Source organism: Salmo trutta, chromosome 19, assembly GCF_901001165.1.
Source record: "Salmo trutta chromosome 19, fSalTru1.1, whole genome shotgun sequence".
Taxonomy (NCBI): Eukaryota; Metazoa; Chordata; class Actinopteri; order Salmoniformes; family Salmonidae; genus Salmo; species Salmo trutta.
The window spans coordinates 47,892,056-47,906,220 of record NC_042975.1 but is presented as its reverse complement, the minus strand read 5'-3'; the positions used below and the strand labels follow the sequence as shown (position 1 = coordinate 47,906,220).

At 44.0% G+C, this 14,165-nt stretch overlaps 1 protein-coding gene across 1 annotated transcript; it reads left to right on the top strand.

Moving 5' to 3' along the window:
- Positions 1-1,792: 1,792 nt before the first annotated feature.
- On the top strand, positions 1,793-5,597 carry LOC115154842 (ras-related protein Rab-1B). Its single transcript, XM_029701489.1, has 6 exons — positions 1,793-2,146; positions 2,667-2,739; positions 2,862-2,957; positions 3,083-3,178; positions 3,268-3,399; positions 3,582-5,597. Exons 1-6 carry the CDS (start codon positions 2,133-2,135, stop codon positions 3,774-3,776), a joined length of 606 nt encoding a protein of 201 aa, XP_029557349.1. The 5' UTR covers positions 1,793-2,132; the 3' UTR covers positions 3,777-5,597.
- The last annotated feature ends 8,568 nt before the right edge of the window (positions 5,598-14,165 follow it).

Below are 14,165 nucleotides of genomic sequence, written 5' to 3'. Positions count from 1 at the left end.
GTAGATTTGTAGTTTGAAGAAAGTTCAAAGTTCAAATATAAATAATATGGTGCAAAGGAGCAAAATAAATAAAATAAATAAATACAGTAGGGGAAGAGGTAGTAGTTTGGGCTAAATTATAGATGGGCTATGTACAGGTGCAGTGATCTGTGAGCTGCTCTGACAGCTGGTGCTTAAAGCTAGTGAGGGAGATAAGTGTTTCCAATTTCAGAGATTTTTGTAGTTCGTTCCAGTCGTTGGCAGCAGAGAACTGGAAGGAGAGACGACCAAAGGAGGAGTTGGCTTTAGGGGTGACCAGAGAGATATACCTGCTGGAGCGCGTGCTACAGGTGGGTGCTGCTACGGTGACCAGTGAGCGGAGATAAGGGGGGACTTTACCTAGCAGGGTCTTGTAGATGACCTGGAGCCAATGTGTTTGGCGACGATTATGAAGTGAAGGCCAGCCAACGAGAGCATACAGATCGCAGTGGTGGGTTGTATATGGGGCTTTGGTGACAAAACGGATGGCACCGTGATAGACTGCATCCAGCTTGTTGAGTAGGGTATTGGAGGCTATTTTGTAAATGACATCGCCGAAGTCGAGGATTGGTAGGATGGTCAGTTTTACGAGGGTATGTTTGGCAGCATGAGTGAAGGATGCTTTGTTGCGAAATAGGAAGCCAATTCTAGATTTCACTTTGGATTGGAGATGATTGATGTGAGTCTGGAAGGAGAGTTTACAGTCTAACCAGACACCTAGGTATTTGTAGTTGTCCACAAATTCTAAGTTAGGACCATCCAGAGAAGTTATGCTGGATGGGCGGGCAGGTGCAGGCAGCGATCGGTTGAAGAGCATGCATTTAGTTTTACTTGTGTTTAGGAGCAGTTGGAGGCCACGGAAGGAGAGTTGAATGACATTGAAGCTCGTCTGGAGGGTTGTTAACACAGTGTCCAAAGAAGGGCCAGAAGTATACAGAATGGTGTCGTCTGCGTAGAGGTGGATCAGAGATTCACCAGCAGCAAGAGCGACATCATTTATGTATACAGAGAAAAGAGTTGGCCCAAGAATTGAACCCTGTGGTACCCCCATAGACACTGCCAGAGGTCCAGACAGTAGGCCCTCCGATTTGACATAGGCCCAACCACTTGGGAGCCAGGCACACCTACTGGGGAGCCAGGCCCAGCCAATCAGAATGAGTTTTTCCCCACAAAAGGGCTTTATTACAGACAGAAATACATCAGCTCTCTGGGTGGCTGGTCTCAGACAATCCTGCAGGTAAAGAAGCCGGATGTGGAGGTCCTGGGCTGGCGGGGTTTCACGTGGTCTACGGTTGTGAGGCTGGTTGGACATATTGCCAAATTCTCTAAAACGACGTTGGAGACGGCTTATGGTTGAGAAATGAACATTGAATTCTATGGCAACAGCTCTGGTGGACATTCCTGCAGTCATGCATGACAATTGCACTCTCCCTCAAAACTTGAGACATTTGTGGCATTGCGTTGTGTGACAATACTGCACATTTTAGAGTGGACTTTTATTGTCCCTAGCACAAGGTGGACCTGTGTAATGATTATGTAGTTTAATCATCTTCTTGATATGCCACACCTGTCAGGTGGATGAATTATCTTGTCAAATGAGAAATGCTCAGTAACAGGGATGTAAACAAATTTGTGCTTCCTTTGGTAAGAACGTGTCAGTGTACTGTTACAGGCCACATTTGAATCCCCGGAGACAGCTGAACCAGATAACGTAAGAAGGGCTTTTGGCTGAACTACATTTCCCACCTGTGTAGGACCACAATTTGACGTCATCACTCAATGACACCTGCGCACAGTGCCGCAAAAGACCAGGGAAGACAAGTAAAAAAGGGAGACAGAGAGGAAAACAACACGCGAAAGAAAGGAATGTGTATCAACCAACAAAACGAATTCTAGTCTCTGAACACTTACTCACCGAACCAACAACCTGTACGCAGCCTCCTGGCTCGTGAATTTGTAGAACAATTTGCCAAACGCGGTTTGTGGAGCTAGCTAACGTCGTTAACAACAAGTATTCCTTCTTCCTACGCGTTAGCAACGCAGCTAGCTAGCTACCAAGAGGATACTCGTGTGACCCAGACAAGAGCCGAGAAAACACGTATTTTGGACACACCATGAATCCTGAATAGTGAGTGAAGTTTGATATTTTGTTGTTTTTGTTAGCTCCATGTCCAGTAACCGTGGATGACGAGACGTGGCTAGCTAACTCAAACGCTTAACAAAATATATTGCGTCATCACTTGTTTACATATTTGTTCTGAACATCTGCTATGATATCGGGTTGTTTTACATGGTAGCTACAATGTTGTCATCATCATACCAATAGCTATGTTGACATCAAGTTGCATAAGATTGTTGATCTAACGTTGGTTAGCTAGTTTGTTGAATGAACCAATGAATTGGAGTGGAGATATGGGTCTAGTCACCTTTCTCTTTCTTTCACGTTTTCCTCTTGGACATTTCATTGTACACCCTTGCAGCTGTAGTTCGCTATAATAACATAATTTCAGATGGAAATGACAGCATTGCGTATAAGCTAGCCTAACTCGCCAGAGACCTAAATGAAAGTCAATGCTGGCGGTTTGATAGAATAGATATGTTAGTCTCTAACCGTTATTTGATAGCCTCTAACCTGGTTTTCCCCGTAGTGACTACCTGTTCAAGCTGCTTCTGATTGGCGATTCAGGGGTGGGCAAGTCTTGCCTCCTGCTTCGATTTGCGGTAAAAAACTATCAGTGTTATTGGCATGTTGATCAGTTTTCAGCTTTCAATCGACGTTTGGATACTGTGTGTCTGTGCGAGTTTGTTGATTTATATGTTTGTTTTTTTATTGTACATTTCAGGATGACACCTACACGGAAAGTTATATAAGCACCATCGGCGTGGACTTCAAAATCCGAACTATTGAATTGGACGGCAAGACTATCAAACTACAGATTGTGAGTTGAATCCAGCACGCCTGGTAGCTGTCAGGAAGTGTCATCTCATTTCATGCTTGCAGCCATGTGGTGTTTTAGCTAATTAACGTCTTGTTTTTCTTGTCTTTCTTGTCTTATGTCTGTAGTGGGACACTGCTGGTCAGGAGCGGTTTCGCACCATCACCTCCAGCTATTACAGAGGAGCCCATGGTATCATCGTTGTCTATGATGTAACAGATCAGGTTAGTGACGCCCCTCCGCAAAGGAGATTCATTGACATCTATGAGTTAACGTTTATTTATTGACCACACATAACTGAGGTATTTTCTAGGAGTCTTACAACAATATAAAGCAGTGGCTGCAGGAAATCGACCGCTATGCCAGCGAAAATGTCAACAAGCTGCTGGTGGGTAACAAGTGTGACCTCACCACCAAGAAAGTAGTAGACTATACAACAGCCAAGGTGAGTCCACAGGAAACATCCGGAATCGGATACAGATGAACCACAGTATTTGAATAAAGTGTACTATAGTCGACATGCTGAATTATCAACTGTTAGGACACACTGTGTTTTACTTGCAATGGAAGCGCCCTACTACTGCAGTCAGACTGGTTATTGACATCTGTCTCACCCTCCTCAAACAGGAATTTGCTGACTCCCTATCCATCCCCTTCCTCGAGACCAGTGCTAAGAACGCAACCAACGTGGAGCAATCCTTCATGACCATGGCGGCCGAGATTAAGAAGCGCATGGGGCCCGGGGCCACGACAGGAGGAGACAAGCCCAACCTGAAGATTGATAGCACCCCAGTAAGGCAGTCTGGAGGAGGATGCTGTTAGGACTGCCCTGCCCCCTCCTCTCACCTCCAGAGGCCCAGGGGTAGAGTGACAGTACTGGGGTGGAGCTGACAGAACAGAAAAATATGGTGATGGAGGTGGTGGGATCTTCAAGAACTGACTGACTTGTTTGTTTTTTTTTCATCTTGACCTATACCCATAATTAAGTGAGAAGGGTTTGTGCCCAAGGAGCAGCCCCCCCCCCCCAAAACACTCTTTTATTCACCAATATGCACAGAATTGGAAACATCTTTGAAAAATGTGGTTGGCGTTGTAAGGCATGAAAAATGTTTTTAGCTAATCCAGCACTAATCCAGTATCTATCTGTAGCACTGGCTGTTTAAACACACACACACACACACACACACACAAGTGGTCGAAAGAAATCATGGATGTTCTTTCAACTATGGCTGACTACATAACTATCCTTTATGGCCTTTGTGGTTCCTAGTCAGACTGCTGATCGTTGATGGTGAGAAGGTGAAATAAGAGGATCATTGTGACAGTTAAACCAGAGGCTTTATGGACACACTCCAGAGGAAAAATAGTGAAGACAAGCGCCGTTTGTATCATCTGTCCTTTCGGGAATTGAGATTCAGAAGTTGTCATTGGGCCCATGTGCATAATATAGAGGTTGTAATAGGGTTGCTGTGGAGGAGAAAGAGAAGACAGGGTGAAGTAAATAACAGGCTTTCTATCAAAACAAAGTTCACAAAGTGGGGACAACATGGCAAATGTAAATCTGCAATCACTGCGTCCACATCTTTGTCTGTTTGAATTTTCGTTATATAACACTATTATTACATGGTGGTTGTACTACTGTGATTTTGTTTTGATTCTCTTTTTTTAATCTAGAAAGTGTAAGCAATACGTATGTTATTGCTGTTTGATGAATGAGAGCATAACCAAAGGTCAACAGCATTTGGTTCTTTCTGTCTGGAGTGGTAGCTAGCTGGCTGTAAACATCAGGCGTTTTCAGGAATGTCCAATCCTTTAGCGTTGAGTTTGATCTCAAGTCACAATGCTCCTGTACCATCAGAACTTTTACATGCTCACTATAATACCGTATGGACACCCTCTGGTTGATGATAAGGTAACATGTATTATTACAGTACTGGCTCATGCCATTAGTCACCATGGTCCAGCATTGCAACAAGGTTTGGATATTTGTTAGACAATATTTTGGGGAGAGTATGGCACATTATGTAGCCTACCACAGTTAGCTTTTGAGTGTATTGTTTTCACGTTTAACTGCTTGCTCAAACTTTCGTTTCGGATATGTCTATTCTAATGACATGTTCGGGGGAAAGCGAGAGAATGGACCTCAGAGAAAAATCACCAGTGTCTCAAATTCGTATGGGGTCTCAAATTAGTATGGGATTTCAAACAAGAGGAACACTTTTGCTTTCCTGAGTAAATATTGTAAGAGCTGATGACTGTCTGGGAATTCCACTTCCTTAAGCATCACCATTGATATCCTTGCCTTTTTGATAAAGAAGTGTCTTGCGGTTGGTTTGTAAACACACCAGGAAAAGGTTGCTGGGTTTTTCCATTTAGTGAAATTTGACCCATTTAAATAGTTGGCAGGCAGATGAGGCTTCCTTAATATATTCTCTCTGGTTTACATTTCCCCTTTAAATGACAAGTAGATGATTTCTAATCCACTAATTCAATCATTTGGCTTTTGGTCAGGGAAGCGATATAATGGAAAGATTGCGGCATGATGGTTATTTCTTCTTTGCTGTGGACAATGTAACATGCTCTTAATGCCCAGAAGATATTGGGAGTCCATAGTAATAAAGTATATTGTTATTATTGCCATTATTGTGTGTTCACTGTGTATCTGTTTTGTACATATTTTTCAGATGAATGTGTGATACCTGTAATGACCAGTAGAGGTCAGAGTTAGCGCAGAAACAGTAGCTCGTCTGAAGCTATTATAGGCTACTGATAATCCGCTTGAGTTTTACACCATCTGACATCAGAGAGTTGTGCATGCTCACGCCGTTCACCTTCTAGCTCTCGTAGGCCTACCCCGTCTCATGTCAGGGGATGACTTAAAAACAGCATGATCTCAACACGTATGCCACAAGGATGATAATGTAAAGAGTTTGTCGATGCTGGATGGAGTGTGCAGGGTGTCCATTCAATCCTGTTTATTTCTAGCCTGTTCTTACATTGGGACCTTATAAGTAATTGCCAAAATAAAGGAAACACTGGAGTAAATTAGGAATACAAAGTCTATTGAAAGCAGGCGGTTCCTGAGTCAATTAAGCAGTTAACATCCCATCCTGCTTAGGGTCCTGGTCTCAACGCCAGATCACCAGATCTCAACGCAGTTGAAGACTAATGGGACATTCTGGAATGAAGCCAGAGACAGCGTTTTCCACCACCATCAACAAAACACCAAATGGTGGAGTTTCTCGAGGAAGAAAGTCGTATCACTCCGATAGAGTTCCAGACACTTGTAGAATCTATGCCAAGGATTGAGCTGTTCTGGGGGCTCGTGGTGGCCCACCGCCCTATTAAGACGCTTTATGTTGGTGTTTCCTTTATTTTGGCAGTTACCTGTATGTGGCGGAGCAAGCTACAGGACCAACTGGTACCTGTGTGGACTGGGTCAGAGTTATCTGTCCATAGTGTAATATTGTGTCGTATTCAGTGTTTCCCCTATATGCATTTAGCTAAATCGTTGCCGGCACTGGGGGAAAAAAAGGTATATATTTGTTATAATGTAGACGTAAAGATGTATGGCCCAGGAAGACTCCATTCTCACCATAGCATTGCGCCTGTTTTACATTCTACTTCCCACCAGGGGCGCAACTGTAGTTTTAGAAGTGGAGGTTGGATAAACACTCCAAACAGCCTACCCGACCGCTCGGAGGCGTCCGTATGGTCCTGAAGTACACCGTCGGCTCGTTTTGTATCACATTCCAATGATGAAAATGCAATTTCAGAATCATGTCCCCCCCATCCACAGTGAAAGTTGCGCCCCTGCTTCCCACACTAAAAAATATGAAAGTATGAAACCATGCTATTTTACAACAGTCTAAATCTGAAACATTAGTTAGGGTGATATTTACTGGTACAGTAGGATCTGCTGTAGCCTATGACATTCTCAGCTGCATTTTGATCCCTCAAGTTCAATCCTAAATGTCTTCTTCTTGCTCCCCTGACCCAGTCAGCTATGGAAAACCCCAAAGAAATTAAATCAGGCCTTGGTGAGTTTGATCAAGCATGCATAAGCGTCAATATGTCTGTTGGCATGCTCCTGTTAGTGTTGGTGTGTAAGTTCTCCAGAGTTGGCCTGGTGTTAGTGAGTCTGTGCAGTGTGTCGGTGTCGATATGACCATGAGTGCATGTGTTTGTTGTACCCATCACAATACTCACCCTGCTGCAGACCCCCAGGTCCTGGGCGGGTGTGTGGGGGGAACCTGGTGTGGCTGAGGAACCACTGACTGAGGAACTTGTGTTCCGGGCCTGTATGCTGCCCATGCTAGTGCCCTGCACTGGACCCACCACTGCCATCTTCATCGTTGCTCTCTTCTTTGGCGTGGGTAGAGCAATGAAACTTATAGACATTAGTAGACTGCTTCACATTTCCACCATTATTACTGTGCCCATCTCTGTTTCACATCAACTATTCCAGCCCATTTCCACCATGTTATTGAACAGCTGCACCTCAAAGAAGACACTTTGGCAGTTATCCTGCTCTCTGCACGTAAGGCGAACAGTTGCAGAAGCCTTGAAACCAGACACGTTTAATACACGCGTGGACTTCAAAACACAAATATACAGTGCCTTCGGAAAGTATTCAGACTCCTTGACTTTTTCCACATTTTGTTACGTTACAGCCTTATTCTAAAATTGATAAAATAAATGTTTTTCCTCATCAATCTGCACACAATACCCCATAATGACAAAGCGAAAACAGGTTTTTAGAAATTTTAGCAAATGTATTAAAATTAAAAAACAGAAATGCCTTATTTACATAAGTATTCAGACCCTTTGCTATGGGACTCCAAATTGAGCTCAGGTGCATCCTGTAGTCCACAATCATCTCCTTTGTCTTGATCAGGTTGAGGGAGAGGTTGTTATCCTGGCACCACACGGCCAGGTCTCTGACCTCCTCCCTATAGGCTGTCTCGTCGTTGTTGGTGATCAGGCCTACCACTGTTGTGTCATCGGCAAACTTAATGATGGTGTTGGAGTCGTGCTTGACCATGCAGTCATGAGTGAACAGGGAGTACAGCAGGGGGCTGAGCACGAACCCCTGAGGGGCCCCTGTGTTGAGGATCAGCGTGGCAGATGTGTTGTTACCTACCCTTACCACCTGGGGGTGGCTCAACAGGAAGTCCAAGATCCATTTGCAGAGGGAGGTGTTTAGTCCCAGGGTCCTTAGCTTATTGATGAGCTTTGAGGGCACTATGGTGTTGAACGCTGAGCTGTAGTCAATGAATAGCATTCTCACATAGGTGTTCCTTTTGTCCAGGAGGGAAAAGGGCAGTGTGGAGTGCAATAGAGATTGCATCATCTGTGGATCTGTTGGGGCGGTATGCAAATTGGAGTGGCTCTAGGGTTTCTGGGATAATGGTGTTGATGTGAGCCATGACCAGCCTTTCAAAGCATTTCATGGCTACAGATGTGAGTGCTACGGGTCGGAAGTCATTTAGGCAGGTTACCTTAGTGTTCTTGGACACAGGGACTATGGTGGTCTTCTTAAAACACGTTAATATTACAGACTCAGACAAGGAAAAGTTGAAAATGTCAATGAAGACACTTGCCAGTTGGTCAGCGCATGCTCGGAGTACACGTTCTGGTAATCCATCTGGCCCTGCGGCCTTGTGAACGTTGACCTGTTTAAAGGTCTTACTAAACGTCTACGGAGAGTGTGATCACACAGTCGTCCGGAACAGCTGATTCTCTCATGCATGTTTCAGTGTTACTTACCTCGAAGCGAGCATAGAAGTAATTTAGCTCGTCTGGTAGGCTCGCGTCACTGGGCAGCTCTCGGCTGTGCTTCCCATTGTAGTCTGTAATAGTTTGCAAGCCCTGCCACATCCGACGAGTGGCGGAGCCGGTGTAGTACGATTCCATCTTAGTCCTGTATTGACGCTTTGCCTGTTTGATGGTTCGTCCGAGGGCATAGAGAGATTTCTTATAAGCTTCCGCGTTAAGAGTCCCGCTCCTTGAAAGCGGCAGCTCTAGCCTTTAGCTCAGTGAGTGCAATCTTGTATGTCCGCAGTGAGGGACAGCTGGGCTGTTTCTGAATCTACATCTTGCATGCTCCCTTTTCTTGGTCAGAACCTTAATGTTTTCCCTTCGCGGGCTCTTGAGTCAGACATTCCAAAACAATTTCTACCATCTCCATCCTGTGGCCTCATATTCCACTGAAATGTACTAGTGAGTTTAGCCCATTACGCTGTTAAAACTATACACATGGTCATGTGTAATCCAGCTCCCAGCATGACCTTTGCTCAAAAAAGAAAAGAAAACAACTGTTTTCTACTTGGAATATTTAGGTTTTGTCTCCAGAGTATTTTAAATGCCAATAACAAATCCATTCAGCTCGTTCAGTAGCTGTTTCATACATATGGTTGTTGGTACATTCCCCTGACACACCTTAGTGGGGAACAATGTAAGGTTTTACTGTCTGAACAGGGGACAGAGTTTTTAGCACAGCTTTAGCACAGTGGGAGGTGTCAACTCTTAGAGAGAGAACATACTAAGATCAATGGCTAAATTGTTTTCTAACCTAGATTGCCTTAAATTGCCAAAACAGTCTGTGAATACTGGCTTTGCAGCCCTAAAATGGTTCTCCAGTTGTATATTTCTGCCCCTGCGTCCCCCTAATCCTGCTCATTATAGAAATCAAAATCAAAGTTTATTTGTCACGTGCGCCGAATACAACAGGTGTAGACCTTACAGTGAAATGCTTACTTACAGGCTCTAACCAATAGTGCAAAAAAGGTATTAGGTGAACAATAGGTAAGTAAAGAAATTAAAACAACAGTAAAAAGAGTGAAAAATAACAGTAGCGAGGCTATAAAAGTAGTGAGGCTACATACAGACACCGGTTAGTTAGGCTGATTGAGGTAGTATGCAGATATGGTTAAAGTGACTATGCATATATGATGAACAGAGAGTAGCAGTAGCGTAAAGGAGGGGGTGGTGGGTGGCGGGACACAATGCAGATAGCCGGTTAGCCAATAGTCCGGATAGCCATTTGATTGCCTGTTCAGGAGTCTTATGGCTTGGGGGTAAAAACTGTTGAGAAGCCTTTTTGTCCTAGACTTGGCACTCCAGTGCCGCTTGCCATGCGGTAGTAGAGAGAACAGTCTATGACTGGGGTGGCTGGGGTCTTTGACAATTTTTAGGGCCTTCCTCTGATACCGCCTGGTCCTGGATGGCAGGAAGCTTAGCCCCAGTGATGTACTGGGCCGTACGCACTACCCTCTGTAGTGCCTTGAAGTTGGAGGCCGAGCAGTTGCTGTACCAGGCAGTGATGCAACCAGCCAGGATGCTTTCGATGTTGCAGCTGTAGAACCTTTTGAGGATCTGAGGACCCATGCCAAATCTTTTTAGTTTCCTGAGCGGGAAAAGGCGTTGTCGTGCCCTCTTCACGACTGTCTTGGTGTGTTTGGACCATTCTAGTTTGTTGGTGATGTGGACATGCCACCTGCTCCACTACAGCCCCGTCGATGAGAATGGGGGCGTGCTCGGTCCTCCTTTTTCTGTAGTCCACAATCATCTCCTTAGTCTTGGTTCGTTGAGGGATAGGTTGTTATTCTGGCACCACACGGCTAGGTCTCTGACCTCCCTACAGGCTGTCTCGTCGTTATCGGTGATCAGGCCTACCACTGTTGTGTCGTCTGCAAACTTAATGATGATGTTGGAGTCGTGCCTGGCCATGCAGTCGTGGGTGAACAGGGAGTACAGGAGGGGACTGAGCACGCACCCCTGGGGGGTTCCAGTGTTGAGGATCAGCGTGGCAGATGTGTTGCTACCTACCCTCACCACCTGGAAGCAGCCCGTCAGGAAGTCCAGGATCCAGTTGCAGAGGGAGGTGTTTAGTCAGTGTGGACCACTGTGCTCCAGTCCCGTCTTGGTCCTGGAGGGCCACAGGAGCTGCACGTTTTGTTTGTGTCCCAGTGTATATTAATCAAAGCAATGCTGGCTAGAAAATCAGCCACCAGATTTATTTTTGTGGTTGTTGAAAAGACACTAAAATGTGATAACAACCAAGCTGTGCAAGAGCAGACATTTGCTGAATGGGTGAAAATATTTCCTGTGTCTTGTGCTATTGGAAACCCTGCTCTCCAGTACAATGCACAAAGGCTGCTGTTCACTGACCCTGTACCATGTACATCTTTCTCTAAATGGACTGGAATGTTATACTCAGTGGTCATTTTCCTTCTTCCTGAGTGTAAGGCATGTGCTTAGCAGCTGACAGTTTCTGCCCAAGGTGTCTTGTCAACTGAGTGGGTTCACATAAAAACCACACTTATCAATTGAAGTGGGTTCCAAACGACAGAAATACGTTTATGAGCATCTATAAATGGACTCAGAAGCATTGGTCTAAGATGGTTTCAGCCTGAAAACTAGTCTTATTTCCATTCTCTCTGTTTTCTCAGTATTCAGAGAACCTGGCTCAGAGAGGCCGCTCAGGAAGACTCAAGATCCAGGAAACTTTCATTCCAGCGTCCTCGTGAGGCACCGTGGCAACAGCACAAGGTCAAAGATGCCGCATCACAGAGAAGTAACTGGAGACTGCCTGGAGTGTATTAACATACGGCAACCGTCAAGCTCCGCTAATAGCCAGTTCACAGGCCAGGGGCCCCCAGAGACATCCCAGTGACCCACAGGCAGAGGGTTCAGGACCACAAGCAGAGATCAGTGGGGTGTGTATGTGAGCATGTACATGTTTCTCTGTGCATGAGGTTTTGTAAAAAAAAGTATAATAATAATGGCCTATATAAATAAATGTCCCCTCCCCTATTATATGAATAAGAGAGAGAGAGAGAGAGAGAGAGAGAGAGGTTAAGAGGCATACAGATGTTAAACAAATCAAGACAGAACTATCAATAAAATCAAGAGAGCTATGTCAACCCCTGTCAAACAATAAAACAATTATCTGGAATATTTAAACATCTAGGATGTTGAATCACATGGTAAGAATTATGCAAAGCTATCACAATATATTCTATAGACAGAAAGGTTTCGTAATGCTCAAGGACCATTGCATATTATTCCAGAACCAACCATTTACATTTTAGTCATTTAGCAGATGCTCTTGTCCAGAGCGACTTACAGTAATGAGTGCATACATTTTCATACTGCCATTTGAAAAGCACAGCAACAGAAGATGTTACTGCTTTGGCTTACAGCTGTAATGATTTGCACATGTAAATCTGTCTTACTGGACTCACTGTAACTCACCGAAACATCTCTAAACGTTAATCGCGGCATCACACTGTAGCGTTGTGAAATAAAACATGTGCGACTGTGAGTACAGAACTATAAAGATTAGAGGAGCATTTCAGAAAGAGCCCCCGTCGCAAATGTGTTGCCAAAATCCCGTGTGGAGAAGAGGTTGCGATAATAATCAGAACATTTCAATTAACTCTTCACGGGTGAACGTTTGAGCGACAGAACAAATCAGTCTCTGGGAGAGTACTGCTCAAGTAGGACGATCTTTATCAATCTTAGCCACCCACTGATACACAAACACAGATCACGTATGACATCATTTCCCCACCAAAGATAAGTCTTAATAGCTAGCCTAAAAGAAATGTTGATGAAGGACACAGATGTATCATAATGTGTTGAGATTTCAGTGTTGGCCCAGGAATCGGAGTATTTTCCCCTGTTAAAAAAAAAGCACTGCAACTATCTGGGACGTATTAAGCACTGCGACGGGAGGAGATTCTCCATTTCCCCCTCTTTTACGCAAGAATTGAGACTGAACAGAGTTAAGACCGGAGGAAAACATCAGTCATTCTGGTATCTGTCATCTCAGCACTCAAAACACTTACACTATAATACGGTCCTATACATCCTCTATAGGCAGATATAGCCCACAGCCTCCACTCATCTCTCCTAGCAAGAACCCTAGGTGGCTTCAACCCCGCTGTAGCTGGACTACATGTATTTGTACTCTCACACTAGGCTGTATCTGCAGCCTTAGATAGCTGTGTTTACCACAGAGATCCTATCATTAACATGTAATTCTATGGTGTGGACATTTCCCATAGTGATAAATAGGTCCTATTAGGGAGCTCATTATAGCTCTATTATGTTGACACGCCACCCTGATGGGACGTCTACGCCCCTCCGTCATTAACAGCAGGAACCCGGGGTAATAAACAGGGAATTCCACAATGGACACAATTAACTCCATGAAACTACTGTTCACCGTCAAGGTTTCAATGTTGAATGAGTGTTTTTAATTTTGAATGTGAATGTGGATTTCTTGTTTGTGAAAGAGTGATTCCCTGGAAAAATGTGCTTATTAATTGCAAACTGTTTGACACAGGTTGTGGATAAGATGTGGATATAATTATTCCATTTTCCTTTACTCCATACCAAAATCAATGGGAATTTGTTCCCTTCCATTAGTTGACCATATGGCTTTAGTTAATTGTTTCAGTATGTATAATGGGAGTCCCCAGCGGCAGGGATGGGGAGTTACTGATTACATGTAATCAGTTGCATGTAATCTGATTACAAAAAAACTGTAATCAGTTAAGTTACCAGCTAAAATATTGTAATCCCATTACAGATACTTTTGAAAAACTAGATGATTACTTCTTGGATTACTTTTTTATTCAGAAAGGATGAAAGTATACATTGACACATTTCTGTTTTCTCAATGACATTCAATTCAAACCTGCTGATTAGAAGGTCCTGCGTAGATTTTATTTTCAACCAGCAACTATCAGGAGATAACACTGGTCAACTTTTTTCACACTTTTACAGTTCATCAGCTGTTTTTGACTGGGCCTTTAAGGGACTTTCGACTTAACGTCTTATCCCTGAGCCTATCAGCCTTTTATTTAGATTACGATTGAATTTCAAGTAAAATTCACAATGTTTTCCTTCTTCTTTGTATATATCTCCAATCATGTGTTTTAAAAATAGCGCCGGAGAAGAAGGCACATGTTTTACGTGTCCCCAACCGATTGTGTTTTTGTTCTTAAGCTTCACAGAGTCGTGGCTGAACGACGACACTATCAATATACAGCTGGCTGGTTATACGCTGTACTGGCAGGATAGAACAGCGGCGTCTGGTAAGACAATGGGCGGCGGACTATGTATTTTTGTAAATAACAGCTGGTGCACGATATAGAGTATCTCATGATAAGCTGTAGACCACACTATCTACCTAGAGAG

What these genes read in the sequence shown, in the direction of transcription:
- LOC115154842 (XM_029701489.1), top strand. An exon ending in GCCTCCTGCTTCGATTTGCG is followed by an intron (nt 2,740 to 2,861) that starts GTAAAAAACTAT and finishes TGTACATTTCAG; the next exon opens with GATGACACCTACACGGAAAG. An exon ending in AGACTATCAAACTACAGATT is followed by an intron (nt 2,958 to 3,082) that starts GTGAGTTGAATC and finishes TTATGTCTGTAG; the next exon opens with TGGGACACTGCTGGTCAGGA.